This window comes from Lissotriton helveticus, chromosome 1_2 (genome assembly GCF_964261635.1).
Source record: "Lissotriton helveticus chromosome 1_2, aLisHel1.1, whole genome shotgun sequence".
Taxonomy (NCBI): domain Eukaryota; kingdom Metazoa; phylum Chordata; class Amphibia; order Caudata; family Salamandridae; genus Lissotriton; species Lissotriton helveticus.
This window is the reverse complement of record NC_136058.1, coordinates 454,524,083-454,551,412: the sequence shown is the minus strand read 5'-3', so window position 1 is coordinate 454,551,412 and position 27,330 is coordinate 454,524,083. Positions and strand designations below refer to the sequence as shown.

Below are 27,330 nucleotides of genomic sequence, written 5' to 3'. Positions count from 1 at the left end.
ATCCTCGAACCGGGGGTTCCGAGAGGTCGAGCCGCGGCAGCGCCGGCAGGACTCGACAGGTGGTTGGTGATGGAGAGGAGGCCGCGGCAGCGCCAGCCGGCCTCGAGGTGGTTTCGGCGAAGATGGGCCGCGGCAGTGCCAGCAGGCCCTCAAGATGGTTCAGAAAAGGTAGGCCGCGGCAGCGCCAGCAGGCTCTCAAGATGGTTCAGAAAAGGTAGGCCGCGGCAGCGCCAGCAGGCTCTCAAGATGGTTCAGAAAAGGTAGGCCGCGGCAGCGCCAGCAGGCTCTCAGGGTAGCTTCGGGTTACAGGGAAGTGAGTTCTTCTGGTGTCGGCCGCGACAGCGTCAGCAGGGCTTTCCAGTCCAGGATACAACTGGGGTCCTACTCCGGGGCTGGCCCAGATATAGGCCTGGGGTCCTTTGAAGTCCGGACCCTCGCGCCTGGGGCTAGAGGGGCGGGATGATGGTGTCCAGACACCCAGCAGGGGGGTGGAGCCAGCGCCCAGGGTGGCCGGAGGGCGATCGATACCAGGCGTCTGGAGATGGCGGGAGGACCATCGAGACTCTCCTTCCTCCGGGATCTGTCGAGTGGCCACTCGACCACCTGGGTGGATCTTGGTGCCTCGATGTCGGGGCTTCGCCGGGGCCTGGGCCGGGGCCGAGGCCACGTGTTCGTGACGTGGTGGGCCCAAGATGGAGTCGGGCGAGGCCTCGTGCTCCGGACGTGATGGGCCTAAGATGGAGCCAGGCCGGTAGTGGTGGTCCGGGATGTGTGCAGGGTCGGGCAGAAGGGGCTGCCCGAGGCTCGGTAGAGGGCCGATGTCGTTCTGGGCCCGCCATGCGGGAGGGGTAGGACCACGCCATGAGGCCGGGTCCAACACATGTCCCTCTTATAACGGCCTTGAAGGCTTCCCAGAGTGTAGAGCAGGAATCAACTGATTTTTAATTAGTGCAAGATCTCCGTACATACCTCTGAGCGAAATGCTGCATCATTTAACGTGGGCAGAGGCAGGCGCCAGCTGAAAGCACGTGGCACAGACATCAGGATGGTCCAGCTAAGCAGGACATGGGCATGATCTGAAAGGGTAAGTTGCATATGTGTGATGTTCGTGGACCTGTACACAATATCGCTGGACACCAACCAAAGGTCTAGGCGGTGGCATGCGGATATGCTGGCCCCCTCTCTGACCTCCGGGTGCCAGGCACGCCATATATGTCAGCCCGCATTCTTGGGATATAGTAATGAGAGCGTCAGTAGCTTTGGGATACAATTGAGGGAAATCCCCACCCGGTCAAGAGAATCCTGCAGAACAGCGTTGAAATCCCCACTCCACACCACCGTCTCTGCGCCCAATAGTGTGATCTATGACCAGATAGTTTCAAAGAAGATAGGGTCATCAACATTGGGGCCAAAGACAGCGACTAGTGTCAGCGGAGTTGTGTGTAGTGTGTCTCTCAATAGGACATAACGGCCCTTAGGATCAGTGACAGAGTTGGTGGTAGTCCAGCCCACACTGCATCTGATCAGGATTGCTGTATCACGTGCATAGTTAGAGTATACCGTGGAGTGTGTCTCCCCACAGTACATGTGATGTAGTTTGGGGTCAGTACTGCTCCTAAGGTGCGTTTTTTGCAAAAAGCAAATATCAATCTTATGCCTAATTACATAGGCGTGGACTTATCTCAGCTTTCTGTGATTACTGAGACCATGTATGTTCCAGGTCAGGAACTGGATCGCCGTCATCTGTTACAGTCAGTAGCACGACTTGCGTGGTGGGAGTGTGCTGTAAGCTGTGTGTTCGCAGTTGGATGTAAGCCGCCATTTAGAAAATGGGACATCGTCATCGAGTTGTGCACTCTATTGCTTCTCATGCATATCAAAATGAATATACTAAACTTCTGACTTACTGGGTCCCCCCTCCCATCCCCAAACGCCCAACCAACCCCCAATTAGGTTTTGTTTGCCCTACCCACACCCTCCTGAACAAACCAAGAAAGAAGACAAACTTGTCAAACCATGGGAGATCTTCCTGTGGGGCATGGGTTGCCGGCGAACTGCCCTGTATGGGTTTCAGGGTGGCCGCGCTGCACAAAAGTACGGGATTACAGAACAATGAGAGGTAGTGAGTGAACGTAATGGCAGCAACGGGCCTCCCATCTCTCAGAGTTACAAGTCGGCCCCGATGGAGGCAGCCAGAAACATGTGTAGTGGACAGCTGCCCTCAGCACCCTCTCTCTATTTAGTCATTGTCGCTAAGTCTATTCTCGGCCTCGGTGCGCGGAGGCGAGCCGGACAGCCGTCCCTTGGAGCTGATGTGCTCGGTGAACTTGGGGGCAGATTTGCCATCTGTGAAGAAATGACACTGTCCTTCATATGAGATTTTCAGTCCCGCCGTGTAGAGCATTGCGTGCGGGATTTCGGCACGTTGCAGAAGACGTTTTGTGGGAAGGAACTCTTTTCACGCAGCTTGGACCAAGGGGGGGCAGTCCGGAAAGATCGATCTATTATTCCCTTGATGGTTAATGGGGCAGTGATCCCTGGCAGATTTTAGTATGGAGTTTCTGTCTCTGTAGTTTAATAGGCGTGTAATTATAGGTCTAGGAGTGCCGCCGACAGGTGGTTTTGGCCCCAAAGATCTACGCGCATGCTCCACCACAAAGATAGCCGAGAGAACAGGAGGGAACAGTTCACGCAGCAAGGACTCAACATATGGCTCCATTTTAGGTATGGCTGTGGTCCCAGGGATTCCGACAATGCGTAAATTGTTGCGCCGAGACCGCGCCTCCAACCTCATTCTTCGCCTTAATCACTGTAAGGAGTTTTTCCATATTAAGAAAGTGTTCTTTAGAGTCCATTTGATATTTGTGAACTTCCGAAGCACGATTCTCAAGCGAATCTAGTCTAGTCTCATGGGTGTCTACCTGGCGCTTCATCATGTCCAATCCAGAGGACACAGGACAGCGCGTCAAGTTTAGTGTCAATAGATTTGAAATCAGTGCAGACTTCCAGCATTGTCATGCACAGGTCCTCTTCCTGCTTGTCACTCGCATTGTTGAAATCTGTTTCGGGTTCAGAACCAGTGTCTGCAGTGCGAGTATGATGCTTGTTCTCAAATGGCAGTTTAGACTGTTTTGGGTCGTTCTTACCCATGATGTGGTCAAAAGGTGCCCCATACGCATAAGAGTCTAGCCAATCTCGTACTGCTGTACGACGAACAGAACCGGAGTCCCGGTTGAGAGTCAAATCTAAGCTGTGAACAGGCCCCCCAGCTTGAGTTGCCAAGGATGTCGAGTGAAGGATCGAGTGAGCTGATTTGTTTCTGACCCGTGCCATTGAGATGCGTGGTTCCAGTGGCTGTGGTCATTTGAGGTGTTTGAGTTTTGATTATTGCCATTGTGATGTGTGTCCAGTGGTGTTGATCTTTGTGGTGCAGCTCGAGCGGCTGTAGGCTTGGCTGAGCAGTGTCTGGAGTCTTATGTAAATGTAAATGTAGGTGTACTTATATAGCGCAAACCTGTCACCCAAAGGGCATCCTGGCGCTTGCTTAGGGAACCCGTCCTGGTATTCCCCTGTGAGAAACCCCGGCAGGGTGTCCACAAGGTGAAAGTCAGGCATCCCGCCGCGAGGGGCCGTTGTGGAGATTAAGCAAGCTATTGCCCAGAGTCGCAGAGTGTGAACCCGTGAGTCGAGGAGGCACCGGGGCGAGAATTATCGAGTCCGTGGAATTTTTAGCCCAAGACCCGCCGAGGCGGGGAATTGAACCCTGGTCCAGGACCGATCTCAGCTTCCGGGTCTGCCGCCTCTAACCCCTGAGCCACACTTCTCCACATCTATGGCACACACGGATTTTTCGCAGGTCTTTAAAGACCATTTGCATAAATACATACCTTTTGTAAACTGGTTACCAAGGCTTAGTTTTTTTCTAGTTCCAGTACCCCCTGGGCCCACACTCTGCCTGTTCCTTACATTTGCATTTTACATTTACAGGGATAGTGTGAGAATATATTTCATGAAAAGGAATATAAAGTAGGGTTGACAAAAGAAACATGCCAGCCCTGTGTTGTTTACAGAACGTGCAAAGACCTCCTCTGGACACTAAATAGAGTTATAAATAAAAAAATATTTATTCATTTCTTATGTAACTTTTCTGTCTTTGTTCCATTTAATTATCAGTCATGGATCATTGAGGCAGCCCTAGAACACTATTAAAAGTTATTTCCATTTATATTTGCTGTTCTACATATGCACAGATAAGTGCTGAAAATACAGCTTTAGGTGACTGCTTATTTTTGTACCATCTGTGACATCAAAATAATGAGCTGGCAATCCTATTCACAGGACTGGGTGAGTGTCAGCAGTGATAGGGGAAGAGAGAGAGTACTGGGGTGGGTGCTGAGCAGTGATTAATTTGTAATAAAACATGTGCCAAGGCCCTCACCAGTAGGCCACTGCAACTTTAACCACCCACCCATTGCCTTGCCTGCGCGGCCAATGGCAATACCCATGCAACCACGAACCATAACACTTGTACAAGTGCGACTATTCAGACTATTTCAAGCCCCCAAAGCTATCAGAATGGAATGGGTGTCAGGAGTTTATCGTTTTTAATGTATATTGAATTAATAAACAGCTTCTCTGCTCATCTCTAAATTACAGAGTCACCATGTGGCAGACGGTCATCGTGCCAGTGTGCACAACTAGGTGCCAGTGCAGAGCACCGGAAACCACCTGCTCAAATTAAGCACTGGTGCTGAGGTAACAGGGGAGAGGGACATTGGTTGCAGAAGGTGTGGAAGAACAAAGGAGAGATGTGAAAGAGGAATGGGGGACTGGAGAGGTGTAAGATACAAATAGACAACAATTTGAAAGGAGAGACGAGGTGAATGTGAAGTGCAGATGGGCACGGGAGGTGACGGCCAGAGAGGCCATGAGATAAATGCGAGAAACTGTTAGAGAGGAGGGCAGTGAAAAGACGGAATGGCAGAAGGTGATTAAAGGTTTGAATGGGAAGTTCAGAAATTGTAAAAAGGGGTGATAGAAATGGCCTGCGAAGTGAGAGAGGGATCCGGGATTAGGAGAGGCGAGAGGGTGAGAGGAACGCTGCATAGGTAAACTGCTTAACTCTGCACAAGGGATGCCTGCTGCTCCCAGCCAGGTGAGCTTCTAATGTGGTAGCACTTATTCCTGCGGAGTGGAAGGCCCATCACAAAGGTTAAATAGACATCTTTCTGATATTAATTCCTGCATTTAGGTTCAAATTGGTACTGATGGGGTGAAATCGTTTCTCATTGTTACTGTGGGTAAAAATAATGAAGCAATGCTATCCCAAAATACGCGGCATCACATAACATCATTTACATTTTCTTCCCACACAATTTAGTCAAGCCTGTTGCGTAATTTGGTCCTCACCTGCCTCATAATTCCAGTAGCCCTGCCTACAGGTTAAGAAATTTTTGTCAGGAGGGGGTCCTTACGCCTTAAAATGTTGACAGGCGGGGTCCAAATTGCAAACATTCAAACCGGCTCATATTTAGTATTTTGTTTAGACCCAACCCCGCCCGGAGTCAAGACCAATGTTCATCTCAAATGTATAGATATTCTTAGGAAAAGAAGATAGCAAGAGCCAGAATGTGGCTATGACACAGATTGTTTGGAATAGATGCTTCCTCTGGAATGGGTGAAAGTTCACTCCCCCAGATAGGCTCTTGTATGGACGTTATACATTATCTCTCATTGTTATGATGGGAATAAATGAGCCCTCTGATCTGTTATGCGTGACTGGAAAAGTGTGAATTCCTTTGCACATTTGTCTACAACTACTACATTTCTCCCTGAATATCGCACTATATTAATATATATCGAATTAACTATCGATATGCTATCAATCTATAGGAATACAGCGTTCTACTGTGAATACATGTAAATAAAATAGCAAGCAGCAGATATACACTGTAAATGATTATGAACAAATGAGCATTGTAAGGGGGCTCAGAAGCAGAAACAAGGCATTCGACAACGTAAGGCCTCATTACACTGTCCTGATCTCAAGGCTGTCTGGTACGGTAATGCTATAAAATTACATAAATTCAAATGGATAAGCAATAAAATCGGTGGTATCGTCTGATTTGACAGTCTTCAGTCAAAAGCACTGGACATGCAGAAACCAGGTATGAGACACTCACCTACATTTACCCGATTTATACATTTTATTTATACATAGCTGTTTAATTTCCAGTTCATGGTCAACATGAAATTCCACTATAATTATGCAAGCTCCACCTGGCATCTGTCTGTTGGTCCAGTTTCTTATTAAGTAGTTGCTATTCCTGTTTTGCTGCTTCCAAAAGGCAAATTTCCATCTTGCATTGCATGAATGTCTGTTGAGCCTTGCGTTTACATGACTGCTTGTCCAAGTTCGATAATGGGAAGTGGAGGTGTGTCTGCGTATTTCATACTGTAGTCCCTTCTGTACATCTGGGTTAATTGACAATGATAGATACATCTCTAGGACCATTACACGTGGACCTGTAGGTACAGTCTACATCAATGAAGATCATGTTACTGCTCACTTGATGTATCTGGAAATAAACAGGTTCTTTTTCACGGACAGGCATCTAATAATTATCTTGCTTCACATCAGATTGATTTATTTTAAGGTGTGGACAGTCTGTGATTTCAAATCCACATTGTAGGATAGGTTTGATGAGTTTATTTCTTGACTGTATTTTGTTATGAGCTGTGAGGAAACTGTTCAGAATAACTTTTACTCTTCTGAAGTATTCTTTTATGATTGTTGCGGTCATAGCTTTATTTATGTTCACTGCACTTTGGCACTTCACACAGTTTTTGTATGCTCTGAGTGTGTTCTCGGAGGTTCAATCATACTGCTTTTAAATATGTGCAGTTTTTCTGGCACTCAGGGCACTGGCAAGGTTTTTCTCCAGTGAGGATTTTCTTATGTGCGCTGAGAGTTTTTCTGACTGAAGCTTTTCGTGCAATTAGAGCACTAATTATGGTATCCCCAGCTCTGGGTTCTCATGATCGTCAAGATGTCATTTAAGACTTAAAAGGATCTTGTAATCGAAGCATTGATAACGGAATCTTTTTTGGCATTCAGAGCATAGATATGTTTTTTCCTAGTATGGGTCTCTCTGGTTCAGGGAGACTGATTTCCTGACTGGAGTGTTTCTGAAATTCAAAGCACTGATACGTTTTTACCCCAGCGTGGCTGTGATACGAGTCAGGCAGTGTCATATCCCTGGATGTGATACCACTCCACCTGATCGCATCTGGCCGGGTATTCCTGATGTAGTTTTCATCGTTGACTGAACACTGGAACTTTTTTTTTACCAGGAGCTCAAATCGCAGGAGGCTTTGGTTGCAATAGCAGCCAAGCGTCTGTCTCCGCACAAACTTTTATTGGCAAGGTACAACACCTAGTGCTCCCCCTTCCAGGGTACTTTTTACCCCCTTCCTATCCACACAACACTCCACCCTCACCCAGAATTTGCCCCTACTCACATTTACCACCTCCTTCAAACCCCCTGAATTGGGAAAACTGTGGATTCTGCCCAGTAAAACTAGGTCCGCACAATTATTCCACATTCAGTGGGGTTGCAGGGGATTAACTAGTAATTGCACGGTGTGCAGATTTTGTACCCCGCCAGTACAGTGCAACTCGTAAAGAAGGCCTGTGTTTCCTCTTATGGTGAGTGAGACTAGCTCTAAAAGTGAAACGTATCTGGCATTCCGAACATTGATAAGGTTTTTCTCCAGTGTGTGTCCTCTTATGTAGATTAAGACTAGCTTTTAAATTGAACCTTTTCTGACACTCCGAGCACTGATAAGGTTTCTCTCCGGTGTGTGTTCTCTCATGGGCAATGAGGTTGGGTTTTTGATTGAAGGGTTTCTGGCACACAGAGCAATGAAAGGGTGTTTCCCCAGTGTGAGTTCTCTCGTGTTGAATGAGAATAGCTTTAATACGGAAGCGTTTTTCGCACGCTGAACACTGATAAGGTTTTTCACCGGTGTGGATTCTCTCGTGTTGAATGAGATTGGATTCATGACTGAAGGTTTTCTCGCACCCGGAGCACTCGTAAGGTTTTTCCCCTGTGTGAATTCTCTCATGTTTACTGAGACTGAATTTAAGTTTAAAGCTTTTGTTGCAATTGGAGCACTGATAAGGTTTTTCCTCTGAATGGGTTATCGCATGCCTAAGAAGATTGCATTTAAGACTGAAGCTTCTCTGGCATTCAGAGCACGTATAAGGTTTTTCTCCGGTGTGGGTTTTCTTGTGCTGAGTAAGGTTATATTTAGAACTAAATACGTTCTTACATTCAGGGCATGTAAAAGATTTCTTTCTAGGGATAGAGTCTGCAAGTTGTGTTTTGTCCTGCGCAGAAGCCATTCTAAGACTTATCCTGATTTCTGTATCAGGACGGTTTAAATAAGGTTCAGCATTAATGTCTAAAATACGCTACCTGTGCTCTTCTAAACATTTACAGTTGGAGTCTTTCTGTGACAGAAACTGTTCTCACGTGTATTTATTTGGGATTTTATAAGACAATGTCAAGGCCTTGAACTTGGGTTTAGTAAGTAAACTTTAGGTACATTTTTAAATACATGTGGCATAAGAATGTTAGGTTATGTCAGGATTATATTATTTCTTATTCAGAAGAGGAGAATTTTTTCATATTTAGTGCATGACCAGTTCCTTACGACCCAGCAAGAATGAGACAGATGGTGAGGTTCAGCACAGCTGTAAATAACCTGGATCTACCACAGGGACGTAGCTGGTGGGGTGACTCGTTTACAATCCAGATGGTGGTCCAGTGTCTTCACTATGCTGGGATCTGATAAAGACCGTTTACAATGATACTCCTTTATTCAATACGTGTTCTCTCGCCTTGAATCAGATGAGACTTCAGAATAAAGCTTGTTCTCTTACGCTGAGGTGATGGATCTTTCAGCGAAACCTTTTCACACACTCGTCACTGATACGGATTAGCTCAGGGTTAGCTGTTCCCGGGCATTCCTCACAGACCAGAAGATTGAATTCACAATAAAGGTTATTCTTGTTTGCTTTGCATGTATATTCTTTTTACCAATTTGTATTTCTGAGCAAATGTTGCAATGTCCCCTTCAAGTTTCTCATGTCAGAGGACTCTTAACCCCAACACCTCACTCTTGATACGATACGATCATTTTAGTATAGGTGTCATTGAGGTGTCATTTAATATGTGGAATTACTGAAATAACTTCAACTTTCTTTCTTGATTTCGAGTCCATCACGACTTTGGCTCCTATAAATTGCTTCCTTCTTGGAGCTTCGCAGCTTCTTCACTTCTACAAAATCCCACCTTAGGTTATGTTCATTTTTATTCCATGTCGATAAATGGGAATTTTGCTTCTTCTGTCCATGCTTCAATCACCTGCAAAATTAACAACAGAGATTGTTAATAAATGTACATTGGACCAAGCATATAACTTAAAGAGCAGATTCAATGCTGATTGGTTGAGAAGGGAGAGTGGGAATCAGAGTTTGAGGAGCTTTCTGAAAACATTTTAGAGGGTACCGGCCATTGCATGACACAGAGCTTAAGATTACTGGAACAGATGGTTGAAGAGGCTAACAATGTGAATTGTGTCGGAGCAAACACCTAGTGAAGCTGTAGGACAAACGCTTGGAAGAGATTTGGGACTTTTTCTGGGATTCAGGGAACTCGCTGCCTCCAACTTCACCACTTGCTCGTCCAGGGGTTTTGACCTTAACCACCAGTGTTCAGCAGTTCCATTTTATCAGTGCCTAAGATGGCTCCGGAACATGAGGTGACAGTGAGGGCACACTGTACTGAACAAAGGGAAGGAGTCTTCTAGGGCTAGCAGTTTTACATGCGACTCAAAGCTGGGTTTTTACACAACGCTGACTATGCATGATGGTGTCAGTAAATAAGCCCTGCTCTTATTCTAGGGCAATATGAAGGGAGCCATCACTGACAAAGGAGCAGGAGAGGATGGAAACTCGCCTTCCACAACTATCCAGTGTGACACATCAGTCTGTGATCGGAAAGGCTGCCCTTTGTGAAACTCTGTTACTGTACTTGCAGAGACCTAGGAATACTTTGGGCCCGATTCAGAAACTGCACTTTGTTGTACATTTGTAGGACTACAAAGTGTACTCTAAAATAGCCTAAGATGTGCACGTTTTTGCGTATACTTATATGTGCGGAGTTCTCCGCCCTTAATGCAGAGTTTCCGCACACGTAACTATACATATTAGTATTAGCAGTAAATGTTGGAGGGACACAGTGGTTTGTGTGGAAAAAGTTGCCGACTTACTACTAAAAAGGTTGGGATTAGGGAGACGTGAAAGGTGTTTAGAGAGGGACGTCACGAGTAAGCTATTTGCATTACTCTGGAGGTGGAGACTTGTACGTTACACTTTTGTAGTTTACACTCAGAGTCTGTGAATACTGAAAGTAGTAAACTGTAACTTACCTTTGAGAATCAGGCCATTATTTTCATTATACCGAGACAACAGATTGTCAATGAATGGCTGGATTGTACTTTACCAAGCTAGGATAAGACCTACAAGATTTTCAAAACCAGCTTAGCTTTTATTGATCCTGGCTCACAACATTTCAAACTTTTTCAAAGTTATATGTCAGTATAGGTGAGTTTTTGAAGAGACTGAAAAACTTTCATTCTCCTTTCTTGGTATAACATAATTGCAAAATGTAAAATTAAAATAATTTATAGAGTGCACTGTTACCAATAGTGTCCCGATGCTGAAGCTAAGAGCAACAAGGAGAAAAGGGTCAGGTTGTCTAGGCTTTATGAAATGGCAGGAGATGATTCATAGAACGAGGAGAGGATGTTCGAGAGGCCCATTGCCATGTCCTGGCTGCCGTAACAGAAAAGGCTCTACCTCCCATCCAAGATGGTGGACAATGGTGCAAATTGTTCTGCCGATAGATGGCACCAAATAGATGATAAGCCTGAAAACTATGAGGAAGAGTGGGTGTGTCTTTGCTGACTGGTAAAAGGGGTCAACATGGGGTAATGTGATCAATTGTGCTGTCAGTGCCTGGTAAATTGGCTCTTGGGTACCGCAACCCTAGGCAGAAAAGAGAATGCACAGTTGCGGGTGGCCACGTGGTGCCGGAAGCAGTATATACAAAGGGATAATAGGATCATGCCCTACGCTCTTAGCCTTCCAATTTGGGTGGTACTGAAATGTGGGCTATTAAAAACTGCATCGAACAGGAAACTGACAAGAGGGAGGAATAGATCGGAGGGAAGACTTAGTGGGAGGCGGCGGATTGAGAATTTAGAGAACTTGATGACCACGTATGGCCTGGAGCGGGGCAGTGTTTGTTATAAACTGTCCTGAAGAAAGTGATGGTGCAGACGTGGGGGGCAGTGTAGGATTAGGGCTAAAAAGGTGATACAAAGCACTATTGCAACATTCTTTCAAAGAGAGAAAGACACTCAAGGAGCAGTGGGAACGCACCTTGGGGGCCAATTGGGGAGAGGAGTTGGCTTAACGGCTAGGGCGCTCGACCTCGGACCTGGAGAACTGGGTTCGAGTCTCCGTAACGACGCCAAAACCTCCTGTGATTCTGGGCAAATCACTTAATCTCCCCGTGCCTAAACATGAATGTGTGTCCTCATGTAACGTAACATGTAACGTAACTGGTGCTATGTAAAGCGCTCTGATACCCGATTCGGTTCGGGTCTAGTTCGCGCTATATAAAACTCTGCAAAAAATAAATAAAAAATCTTTCAGAAAATGTATGGGTCTGCTGCCTGAGTTTGATTAGGTTGGCCTTGAGAATTGTACGATTCTGATTCACCCAAAGTAACTATTTGTATCACTCTTATTTGGCCCCAGATAGAATAGGGAACATGTACTCAGGGGCGCAAACCACGTCTCAGGTGCACCGACGGTATTGCAGACTTTGCGCTTGTGGTATAACGTGCCCAGTGCTATCCCAATTTTGGTCAATGACCAGGCAGTGCATATCGGACGTGACCACATAGCTCCTGCCTCTGGATCCCCTTCAGTGCTTGTTAGATGCAGGGTCGTATCACACTGACAGAAAGGGAGGGTGGTTTAGTCACTGTATTCCTTCCTAAAACACAGCAAAAGTTACAGGAAGTGTGGTGAATCTATTGACAGAACAGGTAATTACTATTCTTAACTCCTTGTCCCTATGTAATTGGACCCCTTTCAGGAGAAAAAAAAGAGGTGGTCTCACCCACGTAATGTGGCATGCTTCATCATCGACCGCCTTAAGATGTAAGTTCTTAAGATATACTCTTTACCTGGATAGTACAGGGACCTTACGGTATGTCCTTTATTATGTGGTAAAGGACATGATTAAAGGTATAATTAAAATGTAAATAAACAAATTGCTGGATGTTTAGGGGTACCATGGCCCCATCCTCCTTTGAAAGTACAAACATATTTCTGGCCGCTCTCAGAGCTACATGACTGGTTAGGGGCATTCCTCAAGGCAAAAAGGATCCCTCACTCTAATTCCATGACTATATGTTAATATATATTATATATTTTTATATTAACATATAGTCATAGAATTAGAGCGAGGGATCCTTTTTGCCCGGAGGAATGACTGCATGGCATGGTGAACAACAATAAATAACGAACCGGCGAAGCAAGGGGAGTTTGTGTCTTTTGTGACCTTACCAAGGAGTTGGAGGAAGGCACACTCGGTGATTTGGATATATATATATACTGGAATTTCCTACCTCTCCTTACTCGCATTTCAAGACCGTGGGTACAAAAGTACATACGTTTAGAGAATATGATGCCATACATCATGCTGGGATGGTGATGATTGATAGAAAAAGTGTTCAATGACACAGCACACGTGATAGGGTGGTACTGAAAGCTTCTACTCGCCCACTCGCACGCTATTTTTAGCACCTACTAGTCCCATCTGGCGAGTGAATTTAGGCGGGAAAGGAGCAGGTGTTCTGTTCATTCGGAAAGTAAATGATGTATAAAGATGCCATTAAATCATAAGAGTTAGAGGGTTTTGTCTGAAGAGGTCAGTTATTTTTCTCCAACACATAACATTTAAATAAATAGCCTGTAAATTAATATTAAAAATATTTCAAAATATATCAGGAATTATGAAAGCACATTTTTTTGTAATTAAGAAGTGGTGATGCAAATAACGAGTTAAATAGATGCAAAACAAACCAGAAAACTTTACTTGGTGATATGCAAATGACACATATTTGCAGAAACTCTATTTCCAAACAACATTGTTCGTATCTGTAAAACCGAATGTCAGTGGGAAAGTTTGTGACCATTTCAATGTACAATCTGCTTATTACAAATGACAGTGTGCTACCACGTTATGCTTTGATTATGTATTATTTAAAAGGGATAGTTTTTAAACATGATTTGAGAATCATTCCTGCACCTGCCCTGATGACAATGCTGTTAATGAACAGAGAGGTAAGTCAGGGGTCATGTGTATCCTGTGGATAGATTTGTATTATATATGGAAAAAAACTTTGTCTATTAAATCAAACTTGAGTTTTTTGTACAGAAAACATGCTGAACTCGCATATTTGAAGGTGCTGTCGCGTGAAAATGACCAAATTGACGGCTCAGTGAATTAAAATAGTACCCAACATCCACATCATTTGAAACCAGTTTATGGGTCAAGAGCGTTACAAATAGGTTGAGTAGATTATTTAAGTCACTAGACCTACAGGTCTAGTAAAATTTGTATGGGTTTTTGAGGCCTGTACTGTAAATTACATGCACAAACACACATGCAGCTTTGTGAAAGTCAACATGCATGCTAATGTGTCTTTGCTTACCCTATTTAGGGCTGCTCTTTACTTCATAGTCTGACTGGGGTGGGCAGCTCCTGTAGTCACACACTTTTATATGGAATATTATCGGTCACCCTCTATTAGTATTAACAGTGCGATACTGTGTGCCGTTGTAGTATGAAAGAACATTAGTCGTTACTAGGTCTATAATCAGTGTGTGTTTGATATGTGTTCTTGGGAGCACGGGTACTGGACCTCCTTTTGCTGCTCCCTGTCCCACTCCTTGGAAATTATATATTTCAAGGGCAGGTCCCACCTGTAGATATCGTACCTTTCCGTTTCATTCAACTAAAATTCTTGGCTTAGGATATCAAATGTTATGAAGGCCTGACCTAGCCAGACATCCCACAAATAGTCTATTCCTATCATCGCCCAATGTGAGAAGCACCCCCGTCCATCCACTTCGTGCAGCAGGTCACGGTTGCATAATGGTGTCATGTTTGTGAGTCTTCATTTCCAGCCCAAGAATTTCGTAGCCTACCTCCATACCCTGACTACCGTCTGAGTGTGAATGCAATCCTCAGCACCTGCATGTATTAACAAAACATTTCATTATTAACAGTTGCACAGGAGAGAATGATTTGTTATTTTCTGTGCTTTGTCTTTAATTCTTTACGCACAGCCAACAAGTGTTTCGTCAATCGGGGATTACCCCTCGACTTCTTCAGGGCTAAAAGAACATGATAATAACAATTTCAAAATCAAATCATATAAAGAATATTGCACACTGCATTTCAAAATATGGTGAAGAAACATTTCACCACTGTGCAGTTTCTTATTTGGATGCTGCATACATATAGAGGAGAAATCACAACCTACCGCGCAAGGTGGAAACCCATGCATCTAGTATTTTGTGCCTGACCATGTCAAGATCTTATACTACTATCTTCCATTTGTGTTGTGTTGAATATGCCTCTTAAGACTAGTAACTTGTTCTGAGGTACCCATACTTAAATCTCTTTCAATCCACCGAGACTAATACCGTGACTATCGTGAATCAATCCGAGACATGTGACATATAATATTTCCCCACACTTCGCTGTCTTTTACACAGTGCCTACCTGTCTGGCTCACCAATCCAATCTATTCCTCTCACCTACTATAGAGAGTGAAACATAACCTGTACTCTTGATGTGTTCTGTAGACCACACCAAGTTCTCCAGTGTTACACCCTTCAATTATGTATAGGGTTCCCGGTTTTATGGTATTTATTTTTTTACCATTTCCGTCTGTATTTATCCATATTTATTTTTGGGGAATTTTATCTGTATTTATCCACATTTATTTTTGTCGCAAGCAAATGAAGATGCTGCAGCTAGTATTTTTTCACATTTATGCAAGAGAGGGGCTATGGAGAGACTGTGACGGCTGCACGCACTTAGAAAGTTACCAAACAAAATTGAAAACACTGGAAGACAGAACATTCTATTTTAAACAATAAGTGTGAATTTATTGTACTGACATCTGAGGCCCATTAAGCAGGCAAGGTTAAGCAGCGCGTTCTAAGAGGGAGTGATGGAGGATGCAGCCTCTTTTATGGCATTGTTTGAAATAGTTATTGTGATGACATCGAACAAGCACTGTGGTACAAAATCTCTCCTGAAAGTTACCCGCAACCTGTTCTAACCCCTTGTGATGCAGAGAGCAAGATTAGCAAAAGAATGAAGAAGCCATGAAAGCATGGGAAATTACTTTTGCAAAGGCAACATCAAAAAAGGAAAGACTGCGATCCACACCTCTTGATGGAGAGGACTAATTGTACAGAAGCAGCTAGCATTCCACATGTAAACAGTTTAAAGAAATAAATAATAAGACAGAATTTAGTGTTTCTTTATGGTTTAAATATTTGAATGAGATTTTCCAACATTGACATTACTGGTCTCCCAAAACACAAAAAGACAACATGGGTCGTGTTTTCTTTAAACTGGGTCTCCATAGTGTTAGTACACTGTCAGTATGTTAATTTTTTAATTGCTCAAAGCCTGCCACCTACAGTCGAGTACACCACTACCTGCTAACAGGCCTCTCTGCCTTGCCGCCACTGATTGGTATGCACAGGTACCTGATTAGCACTGACCCCCGGCAGACCCCGCCAGTGAGCCGGCCGCCCGCTGCACATATTAACACCTCGTGCTCGGCTATCAGGCGTCCCCACCCCTTTAACTTGCAACACCTAATACCACCTGCTGCCTTGTGCTTCTACCAAAGCAGTTCTCTTAAATGGGCCTATGTGGTTTAGATTAGTAAGCGGAGCATGGCGAGGTAACCCTGGACAAGAGTGAGGCTGTGGCGCAGTTTGTCAGTATTTTCCCGTTTATAATTTATAAATACTGACAAAGGAAAAATAGATTTCCGTCAGTATTTATGTGTATAAATCCGTTTAAACGGAAAACCGGGAGCCTTAATTATGTACCCACAAATTAAGCCTTGCATCCTTCGCCTCTCCGCCGGTTCTACTTTTGACCCGGCTGGTCATGTATTTTTGTTTCTTCCCCCGAGTGAAATTTAAGCTCCAGTGTTGATTCACCTGATAATCAAAATCCAAAGCCACTTAATATTCCAGTTCAGTCAGTCAGTCAAAATACTTTATTCGGTTCATAATAAAAACCACAAAAGTATACATGGGTCCGAAAAAGGGAAAGGACATTCAAATGCAATATGGCTAACTAACAACAACAGCACATCGACTAAGGAAAGAAATATGACACAAACAATTCGATTTAAATAACAATTTCATGAATGAGTTTAAAAACCTACACATTTCATCTCAATTAAAAATTCAAAACTTAACACTATAAAAATAATATTATCTAAGACTAACTAATTTTTTCCTCAGTCTCATTGCTATATTTAAAAAAGTAGCAACATTAAAAATTTACCACGTATTGGTCAACAGTTGGAGATATAATAAGGCAGGTTTCACTTGTTTGAACCCTTTATCCTTCAAAAGGGGTACAATAAATGTTTTCCGTATATCCTTAAAAAAACCACAAAAGAACATGAAGTGAGCAGTGTCCATTATAGAGAAACCATCGCAAGTGCATAGTTTCAGATCTGTGGCCTTAGTCCAGCAGGGGCGCCTTGAAATAAGTAGATGAATTTTGTTTAATCTAAACTTGGTTAATAAATATCTGTGGTTTGCATTATTAACAATCTTCAGATATAATTCCAGGTCATTGTCTGTTGTTACGACTAGCTGGTGGGCTCTCACAGTAGGCTTACTCAATTCAAAGCCCTCTCTGTCCATCTCTCTGTGCCGTTTAAAGGCTGACTTGACCCAATTTATGTCTCCTTTGACCAGTTTAGATGGTTCCTCAAATATTTCTGGACGCCCCAGTAAGACTGCAACCTTTCTAACATTACTTAACCACGGAATGGACTGCCAATGTTCTAATTTAAGACAATCCGCCAGGATCTGATGATTCACATCCATTTCTGGATTCAGCCAGACCATAATCCACTTTAAAAGGTGCGCGATGGCGATCCGATCTTCTAAATATCCCACCCCACATTCTTGGTGAACTATAAAACCTGGAGTCGATTGTGGTACAGATAAGATAGACTTTAAGAATTTGTCCTCTGCGACCTGTAACAGCTTAACTTTCTTAAAACCCCATAGATCTGCGCCATACATAGCTATGGACACACATTTTGCGTCATAGACCTTTAACACTGCTTGTAACGGCTTTACCCCCAGTTTGCGGGAAAAACCCAAAACAGCAGAGGTGGACCGTACAAACGCATTTCTTTTCTCGGACAGTTGAGGAAGCCAGGTGGAACTTTGATCGAAAACAACCCCAAGGTATGGGAATTTGGTTACCCTAGTTAACTTATTCCCATTACAGTGGAGTGACATGAGCTTCCTATGCCCGCCCTTTGTACCCACAGCCATGACGTGAGATTTGGTATAGTTAACGCTAAGATTCAAAGAGGACATAAACTCATAGAAAGCATTTAACAGACTTTGTAGACCTACTGGTGTACGCGCTATGAGTGCGGCATCATCTGCATATAATAACGCGGGAAGACAGAACTTACCCGCCTTGGGGATATCCTTACAGGCTGCACCCAAAACACTAGCTAGCCCATTAATATATAGTGTAAATAATAAAGGAGCTAAAATGCAGCCTTGTCTGACCCCATTAGTTATACCTATCTTCCCGTGCAATTCCCCTTACAGTCATATCTTACCATGGCTGTGAGGTCCCTATGAAGATCGGCTAAAAAGTATACTATGTTTTCGTCAAGGCCCATCTTTAAAAGCAGATCCCATAGCTTGGACCTGTTTACCCGGTCAAAGGCCGAGGACAGGTCCATAAACGCTATGTACAAACAGCCTTGCTTCACTAGGGTATACTTCCCAATCAGTAATTGGAGGTTAAGGCACTGATCAATAGTACTGCGCCCCTTTCGGAACCCGTACTGTAAAGCTGATAGAGAGTTCGTGTCCTCGAGCCAATCAGATAATTTACACAGAACCACTCTGCCAGGACCTTCACCGCAGAATCTATAAGGGAAATTGGACGGTAATTACTTGGCTCTCCCCTATTCCCTTTTTTGAAGATGGGTACAATTACCGACTGTGACCAAGTCGTTGGGATGCCAGTTTTAGAAATTCTATTAAAAACATTAGATAAAACTTTAGACCATATTGCTATGTCAGACTTAAATAGATCGGCTGGTATGCCATTGGGGCCGGGGGCCTTGTTGCTTGTCATTTTACAGATGGCTTCTGTAACCTCAGCCTCGGTTACTACTAAGGTGTATTGACGAGTAACCCCTAAGGTTAAATCGTCAACCCCTTCGGACACATGTTCGTAGACTGACTTAAAATGGAAGAACCACTTATCCTCGTGAATACCACAGTCTAAAACATTATTACTTGTATCTACAAAGTAGGGTTGATTTATCACTGCCCAAAATTTAGCGCTGTTTTTTATAACATCAATAGAGGTCAGTTCTGCCCAAGCATCTTCCCTGATCTCCCGTCTCCTCTGTTCAACTGCTGCTTTGTAAGCTTTCCTTAAAAGCGCCACACATTTTCTATCAACAGGTTTGCATTTCAAGGCCTCCTTCAGTTTGCGGTTGGCTACTGAGCAATTATGATTGAACCAGCCAACTGGCCCTGCTTCTTTAGCTTTTCCGGGATGCGTTAAGTCAGACAATATCTGCTGGCAGACCTTTTGGAATGCCTCCACTACCTCGCTATCCCCAGCTTCCTTGTCCATACATGTATGCAACTCCACCCCCCTACTATTTAAGAGGTTGCCTAGAAAATCCTCAGGAATGATTTTACACCATTTAATTCTCCGTGCCTGATCTGTGGCCCGAATATCTTGTTTATCGACCCCGTTCAGTTGCGTCCCGGATCTACTAAAAATACCTCCAACACGCAAAAAAACGGGATTATGGTCACTAAAATGGGACCAGACAGGAAAATAATCTACCAAGTTGTTCCCTAATGTTAGGCTTGTAAAAATAAAGTCAATGGTTGACCCACCACCATTTCCCTTAAAAGTTGGTATGTTCCCCTCATCCCCCATGGGTAACATTAAGCCATTTTCAGCTAAAATGTATTCCAATAAGATCCCCTGCTCCGTATGCTCAAAATGTGAGTCGACCTGTTCAATGGGAGCAAAGGGATCATTGGACGGGCATTTATCTGGGCATCTATGGATATTAAAATCCCCCAATAGTATTATATAACATTCAGTTTCAGACTGCTCCCTATAGTCTACTAAAAAGGAGTGTAAAGCTGTTAGATTACTGGTGGTGGTAGCTCTATCAAATGAGTTATAAAAGTTGACAATCAAAACATTATAAGCCCCTTTACAGACGATTTTAACTACCAAACAATAGGGGGAGCCAGAATCAATCACTGTGTGTTTTCCTAAAATATTAGCTGCCACTAGAGTTACCAGCCCTCCCCTAGCTCTTCCTCTAGTAGTAGGGACCGCAGGGAGAGAATAGGTGGTGTATCCATCCATAGTAAATGTGTTATTTGTGTCCCACGTCTCCTGCAAAGCGATGATATCTGCCGTTCCCAAAAATTCCCTCCAAATGGGGTCATCTACTTTGTTTCTTAACCATGCGATATTCCATGTTCCTATCTTGATATATCTATTGTCTCTAGGGACATCCCTACCCACTGGTTGGCTAACTGGGCTATTTTCTAAATCTTTACTATTCCCGAGCTCACAGGCGATATTAGGCAGTACCCTAATATCCACACCTAAGTTTGTGGGGGAAACGGGGTTGGTCTTGTTTCCTTTACCGGTTCCTAGTACTGTTCCCGCCTGTTGTCAATCAACCCAGCCCAGGTCAGACAGACAATCATACTGGTTTGACATTGGGATGTTATAAAGATTATCTAAGGGATGGGGGATTTGGGCATAGTTGTAAGTGTGACCGACATTCATCCCACTGCCCCTAAACCTGTCTACGTGATAACTAATGTCACGGCTGTGTCTGCCTCCTCGTCTCTGGGCTAGGATCCACCTCTCCTCGCCACCCCTATCCCAGTTATAGGTGTTCCTTTCCCTAGGTGCCTCTTGGCTTATTTCTCCTCTATGGTGGTTCGAATCTTTAAGCCAACTCCATCTACAACCCTGCTGTTCATTGGGCATGTAAAAATAAGAAAGGGGCCTGGCCGTGACCGAAGTACCTTTATTATCATTACGAGGATTCCCCCGACAGATGTAATCCGCCATACGAGGATCCTCAAAGGTCACTACAATACAGTCTCCCTGAATTCTTTTCTTATTATGTCCTACCCAAGGCGTTCTCTCCACCATTAGGATATTACCACGAAGGTTTGGCGGTAAAGGGTGATTGTTCGTTACCCAGTGGCATACCTTGTTTTTGAGCGCCTGAAAAGTTTCTGTATTAGGGGGGACCAGTTCTGTGACCCCGTCAGGATAATCACGTAAGAAGAGGCATCTGGCGGTAGATGAATATTTCTCTGTGTCAGGTTCTTTTGGGTTGGTGCAGGGCCAATTTTTAGAGTGGGGGTGGCAGGGTTGTTTGGGTCAACTTGGTCACTAGACTTATTTGCTGTTGGGGTTTGGGTGCTAACTTTGTTAATCGGGTGATTAGGGGGGTTTAATGCCTGATTTGTTGGCGTCTTATTTTTTACCACAGCTGTGGGCTTAGCCGCAGGTCGAGATTTACTGGCTGGAGCGGTGTCGTTAGTGAACCTGTTAGCAAAGCTACTATCACGAAACCTTATGTCCTTATGTATGTCATGGAGGACTTTTTCGATGCCATGAAGCCTGGCTTCTAGAGGGGCGAGTAAATTTTTAATGATTTTAGTTATAGTGCAACCTATGGGCTCCTCCTCCCCATTAGCCATCCCAGTTGCATCCTCCCTTAACGTATCAGCAATGATGCTATCCTCAAGGATGTCCGCCATGGAATCATCCAGGATCGTATCATCGATAATAGCAAGGGGTAGGCTGGCAGCCTCTAAATGAGCTACTTCCGCCCCAGTTTTCTCCCCAATGGGTTCAATACCCGAGACTCTCGGCTCTACAGATCCTCCCTTCTCATTTAGATCATTACTAGTATTCCTTGGAGGGTTAACACAAGCTTTCTTAGCTCCAGTGATGTTAGCATTAGTTTGCTTTCGTTTAGGGATTGCCCCCTCCCTCTTCCCCCTCCTTTGTTCATGTGTAGACACTACCAGTAGATCAACCTGAGAATTTAGCTGGTTGTGCTCCAGGCTAGTCTCTGTTGGATTGTGAATCTCAACCTGAGGATCGAGGGGTGGTGGGTCTGATAAGCTTAGTTGACTATGGTACTTATCATGAATATCAACGAGGATCTGTACAGGGTTAGGTATAAGTAATGAAGTATCAGGTGTGCGGGCGGAGCCAATAAGACCTAAAGACGATCTTCTAGCTATTGCTAATTCCTGGGAAACCCTCCTTTCCATAAGTACAATGCCTTGATTAATTAAGGAGTTGGTACGCACAATGAAGTCATCTAAAGTTCCAGTCAATTGTTTTCTGCCTGCCGCAACCATACTTCTAGTTTCATGGCACTCCATGACCCTCAGCAGTGCAAAATTATCGCAACAAAATAGACAACCTCTTTCTACAGCGGGCAACCAAGAGCCTTGGCCCAGTCCAGTCTCTTCCGGCCTCTGACGGCCTCAGACGGTCCCGCCCTTGTCCCGGGCTTCTCCTGGGACGCTCCCGCGCGCTCCCGCGCAGTGGTGTGTTCCGCTTAATATGTAGGGAGGGGAAGTGTTTTAGGGGCGGGGCCGCCAAGCAGGAAGAGCGGACCAGGTGATGGTGATAGGTCATACAGGGACTCCTGGGAAACGGAGTCCTGTTTTCACGCTCGCAGCCCTGTCGCCGCTTCAGCCCTCACCTTCCCTAATCACAGCGCTAGGTCCACAGCAGTTGGTTTTTTAAAGTCCTCATGGGCGATGCGGGACCCGCGATGCGGGACCCGCGAAGCGGGTCCGGCGAGCAGTTGTCCGGTCCTGGGGCTGTGGTTGTGCGAGTCAGCTACACCTCCGAGTTAATGGCAGCAAAGGAGAATCCCGCAGGTTCACAGGAAGAGTCCAGTTTTACCACCTTCGTGGTCAGAGGGCGGGGCGGCCAGGCAGGGAGAGCGGACCAGGTGATGGTGATAGGCCATACAGGGACTCCTGGGAAACGGAGTCCCTGTCTTCACGCTCGCAGCCCTGTCGCCGCTTCAGCCCTCACCTTCCCTAATCACAGCGCTTCAGCGCTAGGTCCACAGCAGTTGGTTTTTTAAAGTCCTCACGGGCGATGCGGGACCCGCGAAGCGGGTCCGGCGAGCAGTTGTCCGGTCCTGGGGCTGTGGTTGGGCGAGTCAGCTACACCTCCGAGTTAATGGCAGCAAAGGAGAATCCAGTTCATAATTATCCAAGTCAAGCAAATCTGTATCGTGCGGAACAATCAGCATCTTATCCAATGTATGGATTACGTTCCAAATGACTTCCGTCCAGTCTAGAACAAAGCACTGCATATTCTCAATTTTAGTGTATTTTCCTGCAAATTAAAGTATCCAGAAATTACGTTTTAGTTTTACCGCGGGACTCCAATCGTACCCCTAACTTCAATCACAGCTTCAAAATCAGCTTCTAACACATACCTGCAAGCGAGTATGCTTCTGTATTCATTTTCTCCCACCAAAGTGTCGTCTTCTGTTCACCGTAAGCTGAAGTATGAACTTATTCCCCTACTTTTTAGCCTTTTTCTTCTTCAGTAACTAGACCGCTCACCTCCATAGCTGCGCATATCCTCTTTCGTGAATCTCTCCCCGAGTATCTTCTATGTGTAGTTATTCTACAATCCCGTACATCAGGCACCACATGCATCTCAATTATTAATGCGATAGTTGAAACTCGATTAACTCATAGTTCTTCATGTAGTATACCCCGTCATTATATTCAATCTATTGTGGACCGTGGCTCGCTGCTTAGTCCATATTTATGTGGCTATGAGTTTTCCTGTAACACGTTTCACTCCATATAAATTTGCCCAACAATACTAGTAGGTGGATGTACGACATTACGACGCGTTCCATTACAACGCGTGCTTTCACAACGCGTCCCTTACAACGCAAGTCGTTACCACGACTTGTGTTGGGGGCGCGGATTGAGAATAGTATAATTTACTATTCTAACACCAGTCCCCGTGGACACTAGGGAAGGTGTTGGAATAGTAAATATACTATTCTTAATCCTCTAACGCCTTCCAGCGCAAATCGTGGTTACGACTTGCGTTGTAGCGTTGTAACGGACGCGTTGTGAAAGCCTTGTGGAGTAAAATCCGCGTTGTAAAGGATGTTCCTCCTAGTGGGTTTACGTTTAGGTAACCGCTAATTTGCAGTATTCCATTTGTGACACCTGTGAGACCAACATTCTAAATATATATTTGCTGTATATCACATTTCTCCACATTTCATAAATGTTTGGCAAGAAGCCTCTATTCCCCGCCATCCTGGTTTGTTATAATAGATGCATTAAGATGCAATACGGTCATTGCGATACATTCCAGATACACTGATTATCAGATTCATTTACAGTCTCATGTCCCTGCTGTCTGCTTCAGAAAGCCTATCCGCTGGTCTCCTAAAGAAAGCCTATCCCCTAGTCTCCTAGGAAATATTGTAGTCCGTATGACCCTGTTCAACAGATTTAAGATGCATTAGCCACGATACCTCTGTACGTCTTAACTTAAGTTCTCTATTGCCACCTCTAAGGTTTTGCGCTTATGTGTCGATCCGGTAGAAGGCTAATTGTTTGTGTTCTCCCTGTGCCTCACACTCCATGACATGCATTGCCATGGGATATCTAATGTCCTGTTTCAAGGCTCTTTTGTGTTTCCCGATTCATTCCCTCTGAATATGCTCCCTAAAGACATACGTTTGCATTTGCATTCAATGATGTAGACAACAAATTTGGAATCGCAATTTATGCTGTGTCTGATTGTGTAGGTCTTGTCATTGTGTCCTCTAAATTCCTTCTTTTAGTCCATTGCCCATCTGCAAACCCCACATGATCCACATTTGTGGAATCCCAATGAGTGTTGTTTGAGACAATTTACAGTTTTTTTTTTTTGAGGGACGCTAGGACTCAAGATGAATTTTAATGTCCTGCCTCACCTGAATGTGATCCCTGGCTTAATTATTGTGCAAGTCTCTAATGGTTTGTCCGCCCTAAGTATGCTCCAATGTTTGTTCATACTTTTCATTAGTGTTTTGGACACACCATTTTAATTTGTCACAAGTCTAATTTCTTGTTCTCGATTTTTTATTGCTGGTTTCTCTTTCAGAGTATCACGTCTCTGTTTTTCCAAAATTCTACGTTCAGCCTTACCAATTGTTTGTTTATTTCAGCCCCTTGCCATGAAGCGTGTTTTCATGCGCTCTACACAAGATCTGAAGTTACTGTCCTCGCTGCAATTTTTTCTAGCTCATATGAATTCTCCAAATGGAATAGCCTGAATCTGGCGAGTGGGATGTGCACTTGGGGCATGTAATAATGAATTGCATGCAGTAGGTTTTCGATGTAGTTTGCTCTGCGGGGGTGACTGACATACAGAATGATAATGGGCCTCTCTGCCCGGCGACAGCATTTCTGGTCTTTTTTTTCAGTGGGGGGGGGGGGCATGTAATACCTGAGAAGCCTTCAGCTTTGATCTTTTTCTTTCCTTTTTTTTTGAGTATGTAAATGCAGATATGTTTGACTCACACACACGGGGGACCAACCGGGTTTGGACTCTTAATCAGGAAGGCAGAGCCACACAATAAGAACAAAACAATAGAGAGCCAACACTGATAGGTAATTTGACTTACCTGTACCTAAAGAGACATGACCTTTTCGTTTTTTAGTCTGCTGATCCTGAATTTGCACCAATGCCAGTTGGTCACCCCCTCCCCCCCCCCCCAGGACTCACCTCTGACCCCCGCTGGGACCCTGCATAGACACTCCTGCAACCATGTACTGCGCGCGCTGCTGCCACACTCACAGCTTCAGCCTTCACAGTGACAGCTCACAGACATATGTAAATATATGTGACACTGTATTTCAGTGCGGTGATGAGGAGCACCGCACTGACATGCGTTAGCCTCACGCCTGATGCGTGGCACTCGGCAGGCCTGGGTGAAGGCCCACCCCTCCCAGGACTCACCTCTGACCCCCGCTGGGACACACCCCTCCGGCAGGGATCCGGGGGACGCTCTCCTCACAGTCGGTCTCTGGCTGGGCTCCAGGGTAGAGTCGGGTCCTGAGGGCGGGAGAGAAGCTTTGGGGGACGGGGATCCACCGAGGAGGAGGCCGAGACTGCATTGCGCATGCTCAGACCACGGGCAACCGAGCACTGCGCATGCTCAGAGTATAGATACTACATTAACCATGTCCTGAGCATCCAAAGCGCTGTGGCACGCCCAAACGAGCACTGCGCACGCTCAGATCATGGGGGAAAAGTCGCGGACATGTACTGCGCATGCTCAAATCTTGGGTAGGATTTGCGTGATATTCGGAGACTTCAGCTCTGCGCATGCTGAGAACATGGGACCGCCCTGTGAGTTTACTGCGCATGCTCCAAACGGTAGAGACGGTCCTTTGGCTGTGCGCATGCGCGGTCGCCAGACACTGCTCTCTTTACCCTGCGCTGCTCCTGCCCTGGAGGCCTCAGCCCCGCCCCCTGCAGAGAGGCTGATGACCCCCCCCCTGCCCCCACAGAGGAAGGAGTGCAGACCCCTGAGACAAGACTGAGCAACATGACAACACCCTGGGGGGGGAGGGGGAGATTTTAAAATAGAAAACGGGAGAATATTATTTCCCCATTGACTTCTACTGCAGAAAATGCAAATTCAGTCGAGAGAGGCTGAAAAGCAATTTTGTGTTTTGAAAAATATGCAATCTCCCGCCGGAATCGGGTCTGTTGGCATGTATGATAGTGAGTGTGGGCCCAGTATGGGGGTATGAGGCTACCACAAACCAGGGGGACTCCAAGAGAAGCCGTTGAGAGCCCCCTGCTAAGGGTGGGTGGAGTCAATGAGAAGCAGGCCCGTTGGGAGCCCCCTGCTAAGGGTGGGCGGAGTCAATGAGAAGCAGGCCCGTTGAGAGCCCCCTGCTAAGGGTGGGCGGTGTCAATGAGAAGCAGGCCCGTTGAGAGCCCCCTGCTAAGGGTGGGCGACGTCAATGAGAAGCAGGCCCGTTGAGAGCCCCCTGCTAAGGGTGGGCGGTGTCAATGAGAAGCAGGCCCGTTGAGAGCCCCCTGAGGGTGGGTGGAGTCAATGAGAAGCAGGCCCGTTGAGAGCCCCCTGCTAAGGGTGGGCGACGTCAATGAGAAGCAGGCCCGTTGAGAGCCCCCTGCTGAGGGTGGGTGGAGTCAATGAGAAGCAGGCCCGTTGAGAGCCCCCTGCTAAGGGTGGGCGGTGTCAATGAGAAGCAGGCCCGTTGAGAGCCCCCTGCTAAGGGTGGGCGGTGTCAATGAGAAGCAGGCCCGTTGAGAGCCCCCTGAGGGTGGGTGGAGTCAATGAGAAGCAGGCCCGTTGAGAGCCCCCTGCTAAGGGTGGGCGACGTCAATGAGAAGCAGGCCCGTTGAGAGCCCCCTGCTGAGGGTGGGTGGAGTCAATGAGAAGCAGGCCCGTTGAGAGCCCCCTGCTAAGGGTGGGCGACGTCAATGAGAAGCAGGCCCGTTGAGAGCCCCCTGCTGAGGGTGGGTGGAGTCAATGAGAAGCAGGCCCGTTGAGAGCCCCCTGCTAAGGGTGGGCGACGTCAATGAGAAGCAGGCCCGTTGAGAGCCCCCTGCTGAGGGTGGGTGGAGTCAATGAGAAGCAGGCCCGTTGAGAGCCCGCTGCTAAGGGTGGGCGGTGTCAATGAGAAGCAGGCCCGTTGAGAGCCCTCTGCTGAGGGTGGGCGGAGTCAATGAGAAGCAGGCCCGTTGAGAGCCCCCTGCTAAGGGTGGG

General features: G+C 45.6%; 1 protein-coding gene across 1 annotated transcript; it reads right to left on the bottom strand.

The window, feature by feature from the left end:
- Positions 1 to 7,366: 7,366 nt before the first annotated feature.
- Positions 7,367 to 25,688, bottom strand: LOC144807717 (uncharacterized). The gene is made up of 2 exons (XM_078673374.1): positions 25,545 to 25,688; positions 7,367 to 9,431 (listed from the first exon to the last, which is right to left on the bottom strand). Exon 2 carries the CDS (start codon positions 8,405 to 8,407, stop codon positions 7,625 to 7,627), a length of 783 nt encoding a protein of 260 aa, XP_078529500.1. The 5' UTR covers positions 8,408 to 9,431; positions 25,545 to 25,688; the 3' UTR covers positions 7,367 to 7,624.
- Positions 25,689 to 27,330: the final 1,642 nt, after the last annotated feature.